Below are 21,554 nucleotides of genomic sequence, written 5' to 3'. Positions count from 1 at the left end.
TCCTTGATTGTTGGTAGAAGTTGCTCTTGCAGGAAGTTTTGATTCCATTCTTTATGTGTTTTGGGGCAGAATTATGAGAGATCCCACTCCCTTGGATGAAAAGCAACCAATCCTCTGCTGTCCAATTCTTACACTTCCAACAGAATTTTAGTGTGCCCTTGATGTTTTTCTTGGAGTGAAGTGGCTTCTTTGCGTGGTAATACACAGTATTCTTTGACAAACCTTGAAGTACCATGCAAATGACACATGTGAATTTGGTAGTGAGTGTTATAGGCCCTAGTACTTGAGACCGGACTCAAGTCCAAGACAATATTTTCATGTTCTTGCTCTTGTCACGAAATCTGCAGATATGTTTTGTCATGCAAATTCATGATACTGAGAAGAAAATATTTTTCTTTTTTTCACTCTCACCTCTGCTTTTACCTCACATTCCCATTAAATAACACCCCACCCTCATTCCCGATGATCCAACAGTGTTTGCTATGTTTATGTTGGTCTGATACCTCTCTTGTGAACATTTCCATTGTTCTAAGTCATTTATTCTCTCAGTATGGTGCGGAATGCCAGAGGGGGGCACCCAATAGCGAGCCTGTTTAACATTAACGTTTGAGGTTATTCTAAGTACTTCTTATTTCGGCCTCCTTAAAGTTTTCCTTGTTTTATAAACTCTGAGGGGGGCTCTTGAGTTTGGATGTCACAGAGTCCTGCTGCTGTTAAAATAATAAACGCAGGGAAGACCAAAGGAATAGCCACATTTGTGCATTCTTGTCCAAGCACGTATACTCACTAAGATGGTTTATTAGGCTATATGGCCGATTGGCACTTGAATCTAACCACAGCGGGTGATAAAGCTTGCATGAATTATTACTCCAGAGCTTAAAGTTGACCTTCTAAAAATATGTTGACCTTTTGCTAATAGCACCATGTAATGGTGTAAAAAAGTGCATGCCTGTGTGTATGAAAATTATCTCCCCAGAAAGGATCAAGTTTGATGAGTAGTAGACCTGCAAAGTAAATAATGAACAGTCATGATCAACTTTGGGGTAAAGGCTCAAATAGCAGATAACTGGCTTACTGGAAGATAGAGCAGCATTACATATCATGTCAGGAATTTACTTTACTTTAGACCAAACCCCCTATTTGGCTACATGTTCCCTGAAATCCTCTCTTTATGACAGAATATGTATGATTAACTCGCTTCTAGCTCGGCTGTGGAGGTAAAGTGCTAATGTGGAAAGCTTATGACTTGCCCCCCTGTGCTGATTTAGAAAGGTGAACATGCCTTTCTCATTTGGTCATTTAAGGTTAATACACCTACAGCAATAATAATATATTTGGCACTAGATTGCGTGCAGTTGTTGTTCACACTCCACATTCATCTGATCAGTTTTTCAAATTGGATCTTTAAGACTGATTGTCCACCCTGTCATTTTGAATGTGATTAAAATAAGATCTGTTTGATCAAATAGTCCATATCCAGTTTACGTACTCTTAAGTTGGGCGATATGACCAAAATCTTATTTCATGGTATGAGAAGTTTTATTTCACGATAACAATTTATATCTCGAGATAGCTATTTTTATTTTATTTCATTTTTTTAAATTAAAAATAAGAACAAAGAAGCAAATTGCAAACAGTAGGACAAATGCTATAGAGCAAAAATACAAATTAAATAAACTTTTTTTCAGCTACAGTAGGTTTATTTAACATAATAAGAAAAACTACAGAAATTGAATAATCAAGAGTATAACTAAAACACTGCATAGTCTTCACTGTATGAATCCAATATGAACTGATACTTATTAAAAATACAATAGTGATTAATTCAAGAGCAGTAAGTGATTTTCTCTTTTTCTTTTGTTGTTTGATTAAAGGTACAATTTGTAAGAATTTTGTAATAAAATATCCAAAAATCACTTGCACAGTGTGATATATTTCCTGCAGTTGCTTACTTACAATATCCCAAAAGTAGACTTTGGGAGAAAATGAGAAATAAAACGAGGATCAATATCAGCGTGGCGTTTTCGAGATGCCGAGAGCTCCACGTCCGTGACAAACTTCGACTTGACAGAGACGCGCAAATGTACATAAAACTAATCAATGTTATATAGCTCAACATGATGAAATGTTAGAATATGATCAGTATGTTATTCTAATGTTGATCTAGCTTATTGTTAGTCTCATACAGCCAACAAACTAACACATAGAACAACATTATAACTTTAAACACTCAAATGCAGTTTAGTGTGATAGTGTAGACCAAGTGAAACAGCGCTGCGTTAGGCTACCTCACAAGTTTAATTCGTCTAATAAACTGACCTGTGTGAGTAGGCTATTAATTCAGCACTTACGGGTATTTCGAATGAAATGTCCTTTTTCCTTTATATCAGTGGGACTCGCGTGTGGCTCTGATATCTAGCTCTCATTAGCAATTGCGCCCTGCTTCATACCACAGTCATGTTGAAAACATCAATGTATTCACTCATCCATAAACATTATTAGATCCTTCGGCATGACAAGAAGTTCCATAATTCCGCTTATGCGTCATCAACCTACGCCTTTTGTTATTGTAAGAGGTTAGCGCCCCCTAGCGGTGTAAAAAATTACATATTGTAGCTTTAACATTGAGACAGACAGCAGTTTATTACGCTGCTGTCCCTTTAAAATTAAATGCACTGATCCAATTTACTGACACGCATCCGATTTTCACCCAACTATTTACGTTAATTCAAGACATAACCAACTGTTTACATGAATACTCCACACAACGTGTATTTTGACTTTATTGTGCGTCTATCTGTCCATTCAAACACAATAAGATATGAAAGAGAACTGAATTCGCGCTCGCATGCTGTCTGAGAGAGGCGGCTTTCTGTGAACTTGCTTCAGCTGTGTGTTTGTCAGCGCGAACACATGGAGTTTTTTTTCACAGCTTATTGTGCTTAATAACTTTGTTAAACATCGTACACTTTCCGGTTTCGTGGTTGCATGCTGTCTAAGAGAGGTGGCTTTCTGTGCGCGCGCTTCAGCTGTCTGTCAGTCACCAACCTGTCAGCGCGATCACCAACCGCATTGAGTTCTTTTTCACAGCTTATTGCGCTCAACATCAAACACGTCCCACTCTTTATTTCCTCATTAATGCATGTTTCTTTATCACACAATGTGCTACCCGGATATATTTACATACCGCGAAATAAACAATAGAGTAAAATCTCTAACGATAGACACTTTATTCCGTGGTCACGATATATACCGTCATATCGCCCAGCCCTATCTACACTGGTTACTATTGTAAAAAACACTCCCTGAGGGTCCATGCATTTACTGCATCATGTAGCCTTTTAGAATACAGCAACAGAAATAGTTCCCAACAAAGCCGGAGCAGAACCGTTGCTTACGCAGAGTAACACAGTGGTTTCATTACGGAATTAATGATTTTTAAAAAAATAAAATAATGAATGATTCAATAACCCGTTGAATAAAGACAGTCACTTGCTTTGTTTCTGAATGAATTATAGCTGTTTTGAACAAATTAAAATGTAGACGATATGAAAAGCTTCAGGAGCTGTCCATTACAGGCCCAAACCAGCCAATGCCACCAGGCCAGCACAAAACACACACAGCAAGATATTGTCTAATGATCCCAATTCCGAAAAAAATAATGATTTTTGTCAATATCGCACACTCCTAATGTCTAGCAAAAAGAAAGGACCAACAATTTGAAAACATTTGCCTCTGCTCATGTCTATCGGGACATCACACCATGATACCGAAAAACAGAGGTGGTGTTGTCATTAGTGTGTTTTACATATTAATGCATATACTGTGTTTCATTATTCACTACAGAGCACGTACAATATAATTAGAAAAAATGTGACAGACTACTGCACATTGAGTATGACATAACATATGCATTGACCCAGATGACTAAAACAATTGAATGTGACCATTCACACTGAAACATTTGGATTGGATGTAAAAATCAGATTTCACTAAACTGATTTAAGTTGGATATGCCAAGCAATCAGGTTTTTGCTCCCTATCTGAAGAAAGCCTAACCGCACTGCACTACCTGACAGGCTAGTCATTTACAAAAGGTGAATGCTTGTCCGTATATTGTCATTGTTCGATTTCAGCCACACAACAAAGAGAGTGCTCTTAGTATAGATCTATTCATTTGTAGGTGATGCATGGTCATGAAACGGACAGTTTTTATTCAGCCTGAGTGTATTGTGTCTGTCACAGGTGGAAGAGGGCAGTAAGGCCGCAACCGCAAGACTGCAGGCTGGAGATGAACTCATCAGTATCAACAACATTTCTCTCACCGGCTTCAGACAAGAGGCCATCTGTCTAGTCAAGGGCTCCCACAAGACTCTCAGCTTGGTGGTGAAAAGGTAATTTATCCACAACCTCACTATTATTTTTGGTCCCTGTTTACACCTTATTATAAGATCTCAGGGGATCTGATCACAAGCAGTCAAGCTGTTTTCACCTAACATGCCTCACAAATACAAATTTCGAGGGTATGAACATCATCATTCATGCATAACTCACTGTGTCAGTGTTTACTTGCACGTTAATAAACACGCACGGAAAGTCAACAGGCTGTTGTTTCCAAATATACTTTCAAATTTTAATCTCATTGCAGATGAGACTTTTTTATTTTAGTAATTTTAGTAAAGCGCCTATCATCAACTTCTTAAAGTCATCGTTTGTAAGGTTTAGAAATTAGAATAATTGTTTTAGCTCAATGATTGATTGTCTGATTGGCAGAAACAGATGTTAATATCAGGTGTGAACATGGTCTTTGACATTTTCTCCTCTTAGTGAAAAGATAGGCCTATTTGTGGTTGTTGACTTACTCTTGCTTCATATAAAATATGCACTAAATATTTTGAGCAGGATTATTTGCATTCCCATCTATATTGTATTGCTCCATTAGGTAGAAACACCAGTGAATCAATGTACGTTACAGGTGGGTAGTGAGTGTAGCTGTTGGGGATTGGTGTTGTTTGCATCACTAGTTCAGCTGATGCTGAGGGAGCCGTTGAATTCCTGACAGTCCAGTTCTGCCAGATTGCTTTCTGGCACTTACAAGTTTAAATGAGAAATTTACAACATTTTCAGTATATTTTTCATTATTGTCACAAATTAGTGCACAGTGATAAATTGATTGATTAGGGATTTAGAATCTTAAATATTTATTATTCATTTTACGTCATAACTTATTTGTATCTTTTAGATTTTTGTTTAGATAATCTTTTTGATTTACAGATTTTAGTTCCCAACTAATAAAAAAAAAATATATATATTCAATTTATTCTGTTCTGTTGGTGGACATTTACCTATATGACTTTACATTCTTGTGAACAATGTAATTGCTAATCATTCTGTTTGTTAAGATACAGTATTAAGAACATGGTACTGTGTGTGAAGAGTGAAAGTGCTAAGGGATTCAGTCCTGTCTGTATGTCAGTGATCATCATAAGTTATTTTAGCTCCAGTAACGTGATTATTTTTCTAATTGAAACATCAAATTTTGCATTTCCTGTACTCAGCCACCCTTCCTATTTCTACTGACATAGTCAAAGGCTGACATTAGAGTGAGCTGCCACTATGTTTTCACTAACAACCCTCTCTGAAGTTTCTATCTGATGCAGTAGATTTGCATGCAGGCTGGAAGTGTTCTCGGCCAGTGGACACTGCGGGTAGAGAGCGTGTGTCGAATATGTGATGCAAATTAAGTGATTTGGTCCTGATTCACGTGGTCTGATTGTTATCAGGTTTTTTCACAACTTCTGCTCTTTTCCAGCTTTTCACACAAGGGTGAGATTTTCTCACCTTGAAAGCTGTGTATGCATATGTTTACAGCAACACTTACAACAATGTGGTCTCTCTGTTAGAAATGAAATAAATGGATGCAGAACAGTTTCAGGTTTGATTTTAAGTCGTCATTAAGCTATAAAGGCCTAATTTATTTATTTTTTACATTATTATCTTGTCCTTATAGAAAAATGTGCATTATGAAAGCCATAATATTTTTCACTGGCCCATTTTCAGTGGCCCATTGCAGCTGAAGAGGAGCAAGCTGGTCAGTCCACTTCTTTGTGTGCCAAACACTGTCCTCTTTGTCTCAGTTTGGCATATCTGGGCAACACTAAGTATGTTTGGTCGCATTACAGGATAACTGCTAAACAAACAATGTCATCCAGGGAGAAAAACTGCCTCTGTTCATCTATTGCACAGAGCCATTACTGTGGGTTTGCAGCGGCACAGAAGGTGACTCGAACTCTACGTTAAGGTGACTTGAACATCTGTTGAAGATTCACTGTAGTTGACTTTTTAATTCATGGAAATTAGGCAAAGTTATCCATTTAAAGTTAAATTCGGATCAAAGCTTAGATTAAACGAGATTAATGATGTTAACTTTGGCCTGAGTGTTTTTTTGTCTCCGTTTATCGGAGTAATGTTTTGTAGATGGGGGTTGTGTTTGGTGACATCAAAAGGATTGTCTCGGTTTCATATCTCCAACAGTGAAACGAATGTGGACCGATTAGGCAATCAGGGATAAGTGGTTGACATTGTTAAACAGACACGTAACAACTCACAGTTTATTCAGTTAGATTGATGCATTCCAATTGAGTAATCACAAAGGATTTCAGGGACATTTCGTGATGCATGCATTTGAATGTTTAAATCAAGAGAACCTAAACCCTCATTTAGTTTTATCATTTGTAGCTGTGATTTTGTTGTGCACACATTTCCCTGTATTTTCCTGTGCCTGTAGCAGATAATTTCAGTGGGCAACAAGACATGACTGAGTCAGAATTAGAAAACACAAAGCAGATAACAAGTCATTACTGGACCACAGTGGAAGGTGTGGCATGTTTGGGCAATCTGCCGACTGATGTTTCACAAGCGGTGTGAGAATCTCATCCAGAATGGCTTTCATTAAGGATAGCCTGATTGTTTAAGCTTCTATACCATTCAAAAGTCTGAGTAAGTAAGTATTGGTAAGGGTTTTTTTTTTTTTTTTTTTTTTTTTATTGATTTGAAATTAATACTTGTATTCCGCAAATAGGCCTACATTAAATTGATTAAAAGTGACAGTAAAGACCTTTAAAGACTAGTCAAAGAATCCTGAAAAAAGGACCATGGTCTCCTACAAAAAAAAAAAACTGTTATAAGAATGTTTCTTAAGCACCAAATCAGAATGATTTAATGTGACACTGAACTAATGTCTGCTGACAATTAAATTACATGTTGAAATATATTAAAATAGAAAACAGTTCTTATAAATTGTTATATTTCACAATGCAGTTTTGGTGAGTATAATAGAGTTCTTTCAAAAACATTGCAAAAATCGGGTTGCTCTTTATTTTACAGTACATGCACTTACACTGTACGCACCTAAGAAAGTACAGGGGCCTATACCATGAAGCCGGTTTAGGTGGCTAGCCAGGTATGTTTCAGTTTAGTTTGCGCCAACCCTGGGTTTTAGGCACCATGAAAGTGGTTTGGCTTTTAGCAGTGTTCATTGCCATAGTAACTTACGCTCCACGGCTAACCTGGTCCGGGGCGGGTTATGTTCCAGGTAAGAGATCTCAAACCAAAATAGGACCAATCAGCTGTGAGCAAAGGATAAATTCACTCTACCTGTTTCTACTCCAAATTAAAGGTCACTACATAGCAAATGATTTTTAAAGACAAAATCGCCTGGCTTTTAGTAACACTTATTTAGAATAATAATTTTGTATGATTTAGATATTATTTATGTAATTATCAATCGATCACACATACAATTTTAGTTTATCAATTATTCATCAATTATTATTTTTATGCACAGTTTAAAGGAATATATATATAAAGGTAATATAAATTCGCTTGAGAATCAACAGATTAAGCTATAAAATGACTACATATGAGCTTAAAAGTTCAATTCTCTCAATACCTTTGTCAACTGTATAAACTAACTTCACAATTTTTACTTGCACTGATATAGCAAAACTTTTTCTTTTAGTTGTCCTCTCTCATAGACAGCTATTTTCTTCTTGCTGTGTAAATTCTTAATATTTTTCAATCTCGTAATATTCTGCAGAAGAGAGAAGTGAATCGCACTGCTTCTCTCGCGAGAAATGAATTGCAGTTTTCATTCTTTCTCAGCATTTGATTGGCTGTTCGCTACTGATGTAACACCTAAACTACTAAACTCAGGATCAAAGCCTGAGTTGACAGAGAAAGTTGATGATCAGCTTCATGGTACCAACAAAGCCTGGTTGGATTGGTTTGTTTTTGTCTCCAAAAACCCAACATATTTATAGCCAACAAATAGCATGCCGTTACATCACTCCACCCTCACCCTCATGTTGTTTTAAAACCCTTTTGAGGTGGGTGTAATTGTCATAATTCTTCAAATTTGTGTGACAAATTTGACATGTTTTGTCAGCCTAAGGCAGATGACTGGGTTGTGTGAACAAAACGACCCTGACCCTGGCGAATCATGTGCCTCGATCTGTACCATTACGACTGAGCAGAGGGTGACGTGGCTTTTAACGGTGTAATTTTTGAAAGGGATTGCATGCCTGTGTAAGACCAAAGCAAAATAGGAGTTTGACTGTGAAATGAGGAAATAGGAAGTTGTTGAGTTTGTGGGTGGTGCCTGTTTTGCATATGCTGACTTCATTTGAAACTATGAGATCATGGTATGAGCTGGAATAGAATGTTTAGTTTGGCATGACCAAGGCACTGGACAAACATAGAAAGTTGGATTTACAGTGGAGCAAGGCCATCTGTATACTTTAATACTTAAGAACTTTGTTGTAATTTAAAATTAAAGGTGTCCACAGTAGTTTTTATTAATACTTTTCCCAAAGAAATAAACAGTACTTTTGAAAAATGCTTAAAGGTATAGTTCACCCAAAAAGGAAAATTCTGTCATTAATTACTCACTCTCATGTCGTTCGAAACCTGTAGGATCTTCGTTCATCTTCAGAACACAAATGAAAGATTAAGACACACAAATTAAGATATTTTTGATTAAATCCGAGAGCTTTCTGAAAAGAAATAGTTGAATAAAGTTGTTATTTTGTTTAGTTTTTTGTGCACAAAAAGTATTCTCGTCGCTTCATAAAATTAAGGTTGAAGCACTGTAGTCACATGGACTATTTAAAAGATGTCTTTACTACCTTTCTGGCCCTTGAAAGTGGTAATGGCATTGCTGTGTGGGATTTCATCAAAAATATCTTAATTTGTGTTCCGAAGATGAATGAAGGTCTTAAGGGTTTGGAACAACATGAGGGTGAGTATTCATTGACAGAATTTTCATTTTTGGGTGAACTAACCCATTAAAATGATGTACACTCACATAAGATGAAGACTCTTGTCATTCAGTGAGCACGTTTCCATGCACACCAATACGCTGATAACCCACAAAAATCAGCTTATTGAAATAATCCGTTGTCCCAGTTTACATGCAAACTAACCTAGCAATGCAAGTAAACAATGTTTACAAGACTTTATTGATAAATCTGTTTATTTCCCAGTAGTGACTCGAATAGAAACATAATCATTCATCAGGGCTCGAAATTAGCCTTTTTACTTGGTAGCACTGGTGCTCCCAACTTCAAAAGGTTAGGAACACCAACAATATACTCTTCTGCCGGAACTAGACTTGCATACGGCCGTTACCGGAAGCCAGTGAATATAGTTTACAAAGTTATAAATATGGATATTTTTCTTACAAAAACACATCTATTTGCTTCAGAAGGCCTTTATTAATCCCCTGGAGCCGTATGGATTACTTTTATGATGGATGGATGCACTTTTTGGAGCTTCAAAAACTCAGGCTCTATTCACTTCCATTATAAAGCTTGCTAGGATATTTTTAATATGCACTTAATGCACTTAAACTTGTACTTAAACTTATTTTCAAATAGTTCCCAGGGAACTCCGCTTTAGTTCAATATTGAAAATAATTTTTAATAGTTAAGTGTCGTATCAATATCCTAATAAAAGCGATTTTATTTTAGAATAAGCAGTGCCCTCATGGGGCCTCTATTTGAGAGCACATAACCAGCCCAGTCCTACTGACTTTATCTTTGTTGCCACCTGTTAATGGACACGTTTGCTTGTGTAATAAATGAATCATGAATCAATAAATGAATCATCATTATTGACTATGAATTTCTACAAAGCCATTGGTAACTGAAAACCTTTTTAATTGCTTTTGCGTGACAGTTTTCACACCAATTTACTGTGAGTTCACTTTTAATTAATCATACTTTTGTTTTTTACACATTCTGTTTTTGCGATAGTAATTAGCCATAGTAATAAATATGATAAATGTCACAGTGATTCATTCGATGAACTGCTCTAACATGATTACCAAACTCTTAGGTGATTGAAATTCATCCCATGACACACTAAATATTATTGCCCATGCATCACACAGAATTGAGTGTTTCTGTGGATGCCAGTGTGTCCAGATTCCCCACTGAGTAGGTAATCTAACTGCAGTGATATTGGGATTATGGTCAGTGTGATTAAAATGGGATTTGGAGTCTGCTGCTTCTGGATTAGATAACTCATCCACACTTTTAAAGACTGTCTTGTCTGGTGCGACAATAGGAGCTAAATGATTCTATAATACTGTTACTTGTGAAGTGTGGAAATTGTAATCCAAGATCTGTCTTCAGTCAACAACCAGTTTATAAATTAATTAGTTTTTTTCTAAAGTTTGATTTTGGTTTCAGAAATAAACACATTTCTCTATAAACACACAATCTGTTATTTGAAGGCTATTCTACAGTATGAGTGAGCGTGTACTGATGTTTTGAACAAAAGAAGCAAACTGGATTTAACCCAGACAGAGATAGATGCGGATGGTCCAGGTGCACAATTGAGAACAAATACATTTAAGTGTGTTTTTTGATAAAAAATGATGCATCAAAAGTTCTCAGATGGCAGCTTTATTGAAAAGTACATGCCAAGCAGCAGTTTCATCTGCAACAGTGAAGAGAAAATGGTGGGATGCCAAGCATTTGTGCTGAGTTTCAAAGAAGTAGACACACCTGGAACTGGTGAAATAGAAGAGGAGATACAAATGGGCAAGAGAACCTTTTTAACTATAACTTTAACTATAAATTATCAAAAAAAGAGCATGGATTGTCTGTTAGAAGAGCCCTACAATCCAATAATACAGAAGTTCTGCAGAAAGTTTGAGATGAACTTTAGGTATGATATTTTAATAATCTGGCTGTTTGAATGTATAATACCTGAAATAATATAGCACTTAATATTCAATGGTTTTACTGTTGTAATTGATCAATTTAATACAACCTTTACTGAAAGCACAATCTCATAATGATTCCAAACTTTTGAACAATAGTGTACATGTTGCGATTTGCTGCTGTGGAGAATATTTTCCCATGGTACGCATGAATAGTGTGGTTATGATTTGGAATTCCAACAGTGAATTTACATAGAATCCTTTACAATTTTAACAGTGACGTACAGGCAGTCATGTGACAGAGGTGTGTCTGGAGTGATGTTTAGAGTTACTCACTTGTGACTGATTCAGAGAAATCTTTTTGTTTTCGGAACGTCTGCCAACTGGCTTGTCATCATAACCTTGAATTGTGAAACTATCAAAGAGAATGTGTATTGCTGTGATTCAGATTCAGTCATTCTTATGAATGATCTCTACACGTTTATTCTGTAAAGATTTGATTGTACATTTACTATAATTCTCAGAAATTTTGTTGGAAAAAGACCTCAAGTTTAATTCATTATAGTTTATTGACAAAAACTATGTGTTTTTGGCTGTTGTTTTTTGACTGTCATTAGTTTGAATGCCCCATTGACATTATTGACCCAAGGGACCTTTTATAATAAACAGATCAAATCCAGAAGCCAGTCCTTCTTCTACAGACAACTCCTCACACAGTACGACTACAGCCACCTAGTGGCCGAGAGCCATAACACAATAATGAATTGTGTATGATAGCACAAATGGGTTGTCTAAAAAAACGTTCAGGCTGTAGAATCAAATGGACTTTATAGTACTCTTTTTGGAGCTTTTCGACAACCTCTTGTCCCAGTCCACTTTCATTGTGTAGAAAAGTCTGGATATTTTGCTAGATAATCCCTTTTGTGTTCTATGACGAAAAAAAATCAACCTTCTATGCCACTGGGGCAAGTAAAAAAGGACAATGCAATGATAAATCAAAGTTTTGTTTTTAGTGAACATATCCCTTTAAATGCATAAACTTCTAAATTGAAGTGTATGCGTGTGCGTGTGTGAGCGAGTTTCACAGAAGCCGTGTTTCTTGGTTTTGCCACCACAGAAATAAATTGCATTATATAAAATCTAAAACTGGTGTTTCACATTATAATAATATTTAACTATATTACTGTTGTACCTTAATTTTCATCAAATAAATGCAGCCGTGATGAGTCTTTCAAAAACATTTAAAAAATCTTACCGACCTCAAATGTTTGAACAGTAGTGTATATAGCGAGGCATTCTATATATATATATATATATATTCTATTTGGCTGGTGAACAAAAGTGTCAGTGTTATACATTGGAATTGTAGACGGAATAATCCTGAGGTGATCAAAACTGGGATTCCCCCATTCCTTGAATTTTTTCCCCCAATTGTTTTATTTGTCACACTTCCTTTAAGCCTTCTGTAGAAGGAAGATATGTTTCTGTAAGAATCCTTATCCCTCTTGAAATAGGCCAACTGTCAGTATTAATTGATGATATTAATGATTTCCCAGGATGCAGCTGGAATGGGTTCCATTCTTCCATTGGGCTTTAATACAGACTTTGGTTGCAAGGCTGCCGAAAATAGGACATTAACCTGTCCCTCTTTTAGTAGGTATACAGCTATTGAATTACATCTAAAGGACTAAGTATTTCAGATACAGAATGTAGTTTAAATGTTAAAGTGATGCATTATGTAATAGGCCCATCTAGGATGTGTATTCCAGTGTATTGCCATGCCAAAAATTATGTGTCTATGCTTCTGCCCAATAGAGTAAAGTAGTGTGGCTATAGTGACAAGAGCTGTGTCACTCTGGCTTCAGAATCCAATTATAACTGGTAAATCTCTCCTATGGCATTAACTAAAAGAGGATGACTTGAACTTGATCACCACAGCAGGGGTGTAGCCAAGACATTTGCATATGATTTATAGAGGTGCTCAGTGATCCAGTATAACTGCTTTCTTGCTTCCTTAATTTCACAACGCAACATTTGGATTAGCGGCACCTAAATACCAAAGTGGTTTTTAATTTGCAATTTCTTGTGGTGCTAATTGTTGATTCACCCTTTTCTAAAATGTTTTGTGGAACGGTCCATTGGCAAGGTGAGTTGACACCCGTGGGTTAGACACATTTCATTAGCATTAGAGGAAGAGCTGCTGTTTTCACGAGTACTTTAAGGAAATATAATCTAATACGGATAACCACAGCGATGGGAACTGGTCTTTAAAGTGAAGCATATGATATCATGACTGAATCGAACCAGATGCCGTTGTGGGCTCAGACCTTTTGATATACAGGTGTTATTGAGGTATGTAAAGTGTTGAAATGTTATCTTACTTTTCCAGTTTTGTAGTTATCAATGTCTAGATTTCATGATTTAATTTTATTGAATGACGAAGAACAATATTTTCCTATTTTAATGCACAAGCCAAGATTGAAACAAATACTTGAGAAACCTTACAGATTTTTTTTCAGTGATTTTTTTTTTTTTTTTTTTAAAGAAAAAAAAGCTTTTTGTGGACATGAAGTCATATTTTAACTGCAGGTGGCTTGGCTTTACAGGAAGCAGCATCAAACAGTTGTTTGGACAAGCTCCTACAGTGCTATGGTGATGAGATCCCTCTGAATCTCTGTTCCTTTATTTTGGTTGCTATGACACCTGTTACATCACCAGCCTGTGAAAATGAAAGGTACATGGGAAAGGTGGTGCTGAGGGATTTATCTGCCTGATCCTGGCTCAGTCGGTAGGGGAACTGGGTATGGTTTTAACACTTTTAGTGTAACAAGAAGTTCGTTTTGGTCCCAGTCTCAACACAAAGTAGCTACATCTTTCTACTACAAATATGTGCCAGTGTAAAATTGCTGATGAAAAATGTGATTAATTTATGCATTGTGATTTTTTTTTTTTTTTTTTTTTTTTTCTTAAACAATTCTTGGTTGATCCATTCATCATATTCATGATAAATTTTCTGATGCATAATGAAATCAAAATTGACATTAAGTGCAACTTTATCTGAATGTTTCAAGTCTGATGATTTAAAATGTAAGAATATCAGGGCTAATCAAAATAATAGTCTGGATTCACAAATGACAACTTTTTCACAGGTTTGTTTATGTAAAGTCTTTAGTGTTGCTTAATAATTGCAAGTAAGAATTATTAGTTCTTGTAGATATTCCCTATATGCAACAGGTTTAGGCACTAGATGTGATATTTGATGTGCTTTTTTATACTCAAGACAAGAGGAGGACTTTTTTTATTGTAAATTCAATACAAGAAATAGGAACATACAAACACTTCTACATCCAACTGTCAAACCAAAGTTCAATAGGAAGGAATTACAAAAGTGTAATTAAAAGAGAAAGTAAAGAAAATAAAGCAAGTAGTTAAAGGTGAACTATGCAGGTTTTTTACCTTAACCGAACAGCTTCGGAGTCATTGGAATAGTTACATGACTTTTTTCGGGTTGAATGGTGGTCGCCTCTCACCCCCCTATCGCCTGTGGGCGGAAAAAACACCTTTGCAACTTTGAGCCGGCGGGCCGCCGGCCGCAGCGTCAGGAAGTATTGCGTGATATCAGGTCTCGCGATGTAACGAATTGCTTTATGGCAAAAAAATCTGCTAAAATTCGGTCATTATTGCAATCCCTCACGCTGTTTGAACCTGAATGAAGAAGAACCCATCTGCTTTGATGTCGTTGATCTATAGCCTCTGGTATCTGAGAGTCGCCAACAAGTTTTTCGACAGTGCTGTCAAATATCTATTCCGAAGCTGTAGGGGGAGCTCTATAGAGAAACTTGCGAGCAAAAAGCGAGAATACAGCGAAGAAATTCCCGAAACTGCATAGCCCTGCTTTAAACTAAGAGAGGTTGTAATGTGCTTTGTATTTTTCTTTTTAAATGAATATATAATTTTTTTCAAAATTATGTAAATACTGGGTTTTTTCTTCTATGAATGTAATGATAGTTGTTTATTAGACATTCAGTCTAGGTCTGTGATCAGATGTCGATCTACAGGTCATATTAAGTCTCTTGGAATGTAAAACTTTGTGCGCAGAAGGATTCAGTCTCCTGTGCTGATTGTTTCCAAGAAATGTTGGCATGGAGCACCGAATTGAGAGTCCTTTGCTCACCCTCTAAGTCTGATTACTGTGCACCTTTCTTACTACTTACACTGTTAGCTGAGGTTAGATCAAGGGCATCCTTAATCACATCAACATGCAGGAAACCTGGTATAAGCAAGCCATTCATTTCTTGTTCAGCCCTAATAGTAACATATAGTATGTGTAAGTTTAAGGAATGCTATATGCTGATATATCTTAGTACTGTTCACCCAAACAAAAGAGACACGGCTGTGAACCCAGCGGGGGACTAGACGGCTATTGGTTCTTTGGCTGGTATGACATGCAGCCCAGGAATGTGCCTGTCATTACAGGCACCTCACGGTTGGCCTCTCCTAGCCCTGTATTAGCGGCTGATTGAGATGTGTTGTAAAGAAGACCTTTGTGTAGACACTCAACAGCCAAACGAATAACTAACTCCCATGCAGCCAAAACTTTCTCTTTGTGTCCAATATTACATTGAACGAAGTGCAGTTTCCATTAGAGGGAACAAAAACAGATGGATCAGATAAGATCTTGTTGGACTTAGCGCTTAACATCTCTCCTTAAACACTTATTCTTGTCTCCTTGAAAAACAAACAAATGGCTAGATGGTTTCAGAATGGTTTCGCACTCTGGAATAAGATCTTTTAAAATTTACAAATCTTTTTGCCTGCCTTACCTTTCTGAGGCAGCGAGAAAAATGCAACCTTTATGGGAACGTTAATGCCTAGGAATGGACTCCTGTCTGGAATGCAGGGATGAGAAGACGCCTTACAATAGATCATTGTGAAAGATTTCGTAAAAGCCCGCCCATCAGGCATAAGCCAAAACAATTCTTCTGTAATCTTCTTGCCTGTCACCAGACCACTTGTTTTGATGCCAAGAAAAGTTTTAATCAAGCTCAAAACTTTGTAGGTCAAGCTCTAATCACAGTCGAGCTTCACTCTTGAGAGTGTGCAATTTGCAAAACTAACAGGTTGATTATTTGAGATCTCTAACCTTGCTTTAACCAGATGTCCTTTGTCAGAACTGGAGTGATCTACCAGTCACATGATCAGTTTCGGGGGTTGGGAGGGTTTATGGCTTGAGTTCAACGGTCATGGTGACGTCTAGTGCCTTCAGTGAGTGGGAATCGGAAAACTCTGGTGTCGTGTAGTCCAGAGCCACTACTTAATATTCAGTGCTGGACCAATCGGTTTATAGAAATAAATGCTTTTCTGATCTTTTCATAATTCAATAAAACCCTTTTTCTTTTAAAGTGTAATTCTGTTGTTCTTTGTCTTTCTTTGGTTTCGCTCCACTTGACAAACCAGTGCACTTAAGACTTTACAAAAATCAACCTGTTGCCATAGTAATAGAAGAAACAGAGGACCGCTGCACAAGAGGGCTTCAACGAGAGCATTTGGCCCTCTCGGTTGCTCATTAGCATACTATCCCTGAGCCAATAAGGAGACAGAAGCTGTTAGATTGCTTCAAGGAGACTGGCTATGACAACAGCCCCCTCCTCATTCCCTCCCCCCTTACTTCCCGGGGTAAAATCACCATAATCCCTGTTGAGATCTGCCCTGACTGCAACAGTCACACAGGCATTGGAAGTAGATATGAGAGTGTATGTGCTAAGGCTCGTATGATCATATCTCTACATGGGGTTCCTCAAGGATACCTTTTTCTGTACTCTTTCATATGGAAGACGTGGATGGTTGAAAAGACTCACACTGCGGTCTGGGACCGGCCGTCTATGGAGGGCCCTTTGTCCTGGCCTGTCTTTGATGTGAATGTGGAATGCACTGCCTGGGGAGTCCACTGGAGCAAACCCGGACTCTCAGTACCATTTCATCCATCAAAGCGTCTCAAGTCTGTTTGGCAAACTTGCTTGCTTGAGGGATTGTTTGGTGAGTTTAGAAGTTTACATCTTGCTGTCTGTTTTCGTCTGCTGTCTGGGTCTCACACCTGTTGTTGTTCCTTTTCTTCTGTTTATCTTAGTATCTGTTTAGTCTTGTCTTATTTTACTGTTTGTGAAATCTAAGCTTTGGTGCGGCTTGTGCACCTCAGATGACTCGGGCCATGTGTAAACGAGTAGATGGTATGTTAAAACTCGACCTCGTGAAACCTGTTGCATTTATCTTTGCAAACCAAAATCAACCTTTGATGGTTTTCAAACACTATCAGACCCTATATATATTAGTAAACAATAGCTTTTTTCACTTTCAAAAGCTTGCTAATCTTTCATGTAGGTGGCTTTTTAAGATTTTTTTCATGTTGGTTTGGCCTGTGAATAAGTTTTGAATGTTAACTCTTTACCCAAGCTGATTTGCATCGGAGCTTTTGATTGGTTGCTGTCTTTTCAGAAGAGATTTGTTTGTTTTTGAACATGCCTTGTTCTGAAAACATTGGTGGGGAACTTTCCCCTCCAAACCCCCTCCAAACCCCCTCCTTGGCCTCCATTCCGCCTGGGCGCCGCTGATTCAGACCACTGGCATATCTGTGCTAGACCAGCTGTAGCCCTGACAATGCATCTAATAAAGAGAGTGTCATTAGCATCTGAATAGCCAGCACCATGTGTGGCGAGCACATACACACTTGAAAACTTTTACACGGGAACAGACAGCATCATTGAGAGAGACAGGGTGTCTTTTGGCCACTCTGCTCATAATTTGCTGTTTAGGCCTAATCTGTTCTGTTATCTTTTAAATCTGTGACATGGACGTACATGGACGTTTTAGACAATATCAGCTTGGTTAGCCAAATGTGGTTTAAACATATGTTTTGGGGTCAAGGATATTTGGGTTAGCAATAGCATAGTAGTTTTTATATTCAAAGAATGTCTCTTAATGTTTACTGGCTAGAGGGTGACTGGCACTTGACCTCATGGTCTAATGGAGTAGCACTGCATGTCTTTGACTGTTATTCTAACCCCTCTGGTCTAATGGAGTCTCACATGCTTGGGTTTTAGACTGTTGGAAAATCTTGAAGATGGATTTCTGTTTTTACAATCCTATCACTAAACTGAACAACTGAATTTCAGAAACGACAGGAATGTTTTGACTTTCAAAACTTAAAGGTCACAGGTCAGGTGTGGGTGGACTCTTTAGTTTGGGGAGATACTGAGGAATGTTTCATGCTAAACTCACTGATGCAAAGCATGTGGCAAGAAAGTTTTGAACATCTCATTCACAGATCCTGGAAAGAGGTTGCAATATTTTATTAATTAATCTTTTACTTAATTAATCCTTTTTCTTAAATCTTTTTCTCACTTTTACCCTTTTATTTTATGGAATACCTTGTCACTTGGAATGGTAGTGTTAAACATTAACCACAAGATGTCTCCCTATGTCCACTATTGACACCAAGTGATTTGTTTGTATGCAAGTTGCAGATCTCTGTGGCCTGTTGCATGAATCCAGTTTCAGTAGCTACTCAGGTAAGTTTGAGATTAGTTTGAGCAAACTCTGTTTTTTTTCGGGCTCAAGAAGGTGGATTGGTTTTTAGCGGTTTTCATCGTATAGCAACTTACTCTACATGGCTAACCTGCTCCGGAGCAGGTTTTATTGTCAGAAATCGGAGACCTAAATTGGACCAATCTGCTGCGAGTTAAGTGACGTGTCTGATGCAATAAAGCCACTCCCCCTGTGTCTCTGTAACTGCTCCAAATTAAAGCCGTTTAGAGTGAAAGAATTTGAGACAAAATTGCCCATCTTTTGCTGCTAATTATTTATTTTTTATATATATATATATATATATATATATATATATATATATATATATATATATTATATGAATTGTAATTATGTATAATTCATATAATATATTCGTATAATTATTATATTAATTTACAATTAATATTAAACTTTGCTTTAAAATGAATGTAAATATTTATATATAAATGCAAGCTTTAATATTTCTGAGACCTTTTAAACAGATTAAGTTTACGTGTATTCTTGAGCTCTTTGTGAAACTATATAAATTCTAAGGCCTATTTGTTTGATTCACTTGCATTGATAGTCAGATTTTTTTTCTTTCAGCTGCCTTCTCAAACTTTCGCTGCAGCGCCGACAGTGTTTATTCCTGCCATGTAAATGCATTTAATTTCATGATATTTTTTCATAAATATGATCTCTTAATCTTTAGAAGCGAAGTAAATTGCGTGGCTCACTCGCAAAAAGTGAATCAAACTGACCCTCTCCATGTTCCGTGTGATTGGCTGTTTGCCACAAGTGTCAAACTTTCAGGTGCACACATGCCTCAGAATGAATTGCAAACTCTGGATTAAACCTGAGTTAACAGATAACGTTTATACCGAGCGTTGTGAGCCCGTTGAACCTGATCTAAACCAGGTTGGATTTATATGGATTTGTCAACTCTAAACCTACTCTAAAACTCAGGTTTTTAAAGCTAGCTTCATGCAACAGGCCTATGGTCAGTATGTTACAGTATGGGCATGATGAGAGGGAAACTAATCTGTTTTGTTTTTCCCTAAGATTTTGTCTTTTAAACTCTCTCAGTGCTGGCACTGGTGTTTTTCAGAATGACCTTATGTCTTCATTTATGTGGATTGTCTGTTTTGCCAGTGTATTTTCTTGCAGTATAACATCTTAATTATAACATTTTGTGGTTGTTTTGTCTGAATTGGTTATGTTTTTTATGCAGGGCTATATTTGTGTTTGTGTTCTTGCATAAAATGATTGACTAATTACAGACAGTGTTGTGGCCCGTGCTAGTATGTCTGTATTTTTCCCATTACAGAGATGGCGTTTTTTTTATGTCTCCATTTGGAATTCAGCACTAGAGTCCCTGTCAAACTTTTCTGAACTCGGAGATTCAGACTATATGTGTCCCTCCCCCTTTTAACTCCCTTCAGGAAAATGAAAATGGTGGATATTGTAGCACAGAAAATGCCATCAGAGAGCGACGTGCATATGGCCCGGAACTTTCTCACGAAGATTTTACGAAGTTCCATGAGGTATCGTATCAATGTTCTCCACAAGAAAACCCACTTCCTTTCCTGTACCACCCAGTCTAGTAATGATGATCTACAATCATATCCCTTCCATGGCCTTGTGATATCATCCATCAAAAGTTCAAATTTCCATCCATTAGTTTTCAACCATGCATACGCTCTTCATTCTTCATTCAGGGTTCCCACGATCATGAAAAGCTTGGAAATATCATTGGATTTTAAAATTGTGATTTCCAGGCCCGGAAATTCATAAGAATTGGTGAACTCTCCTAAATGAACTGAAAATAATTAAAATCTTTCTAAAATATTTATTTGTTAGAATCGGCTCTTTATAAGTGTAATCTAAATAAAGTGTTTTTTGTTTTTTTTAATCTTTATCCAGTTGGTATTATTGGTCAAAGGTGTGGGAATCCTGTTCATTAGTTCTTGCTATTTTTTTGAGTTTCATCTGCATCAGTTTAAAAATGTATGCACTAAACAGTTAGTGTCATAAGGACAATGTATTTGACTTCTTAAAAGATCCTCTGTTTAATTGTTGTGGTGGGTAAATAACAGTTCAATAACAATTATATATTTGTCTATTTTACTTCATGCATCTCAGAAAGAACCGATTTAAAGGGTATGTTAATGTGGTATGAGTGTTGAGAGAGTGGACTTGTGGTTTACAGCAATTTAATTTGGTGTTTGCAGTTGGTTGTTACTCTTTTATTTGTGGTTGACTATCGAAAAAACTTTGTGTTGATGGTGAATGACTGTAACATCGGCATGCTACCAGCCAGGCAACTTTTCTGTCTCTTGCCATGATCATTATACTACTCCCATAATCATCTACCATGTTTTGACACTCTTCTGTCCTTCAAAATAGTTGTAGTGGTGCTTGGTGATCTGTGTTTGCCATTCGTTTTACAGCTGTTCACAAGAAACATTTTATTGCCTTGTTTTCTAATTTTCCTTTTCTGCTCTACCTATTTTTCTGTCCTTCTTTATTTCCCATTTGCTGCCCACAGGAAAAATGAACCCTTGAGCAGACCTCACTCCTGGCATGCCACCAAGTTCAACGAGAGCCACTCAGAAGCCAAAACCCAGTCCACACCCTCACCAGGCTGGCAAACAAGATATGATGCAAAGTAATTAAAGAGACAGAAAATAATTTGTTTCTGTCCATATTGCTTCTTTTAGTAAATAATTAGTTATGAAGGCCTCTATTTCTCCTTTTTAAATATACA

General features: G+C 37.0%; 1 protein-coding gene across 6 annotated transcripts in view; it reads left to right on the top strand.

Annotated features, from left to right (window-relative positions):
* The window catches only part of shroom2a (shroom family member 2a), a 50,696-nt gene that overhangs the window by 15,742 nt on the left and 13,400 nt on the right, over positions 1 to 21,554 (top strand). For 2 of the 6 annotated variants that reach the window (XM_079884244.1, XM_079884243.1), the window contains exons 2-5: positions 4,246 to 4,394; positions 20,230 to 20,331; positions 20,930 to 20,947; positions 21,336 to 21,455. In XM_079884244.1, coding sequence (XP_079740370.1) covers positions 4,246 to 4,394; positions 20,230 to 20,331; positions 20,930 to 20,947; positions 21,336 to 21,455 — 389 coding nt within the window. Of the gene's footprint in view, positions 1 to 4,245; positions 4,395 to 6,173; positions 6,302 to 13,380; positions 13,580 to 20,229; positions 20,332 to 20,929; positions 20,948 to 21,335; positions 21,456 to 21,554 lie in introns of those variants that run through there. The other 4 variants (XM_079884245.1, XM_079884248.1, XM_079884247.1 and 1 more) reach the window with 4 other exon arrangements.

Source organism: Squalius cephalus (genome assembly GCF_949319135.1).
Source record: "Squalius cephalus genome assembly, chromosome: 10".
In the NCBI taxonomy this organism is placed as follows: Eukaryota; Metazoa; Chordata; class Actinopteri; order Cypriniformes; family Leuciscidae; genus Squalius; species Squalius cephalus.
Note: the sequence above shows the minus strand (reverse complement) of the source record. Positions and strands in the feature narration are given on the sequence as shown.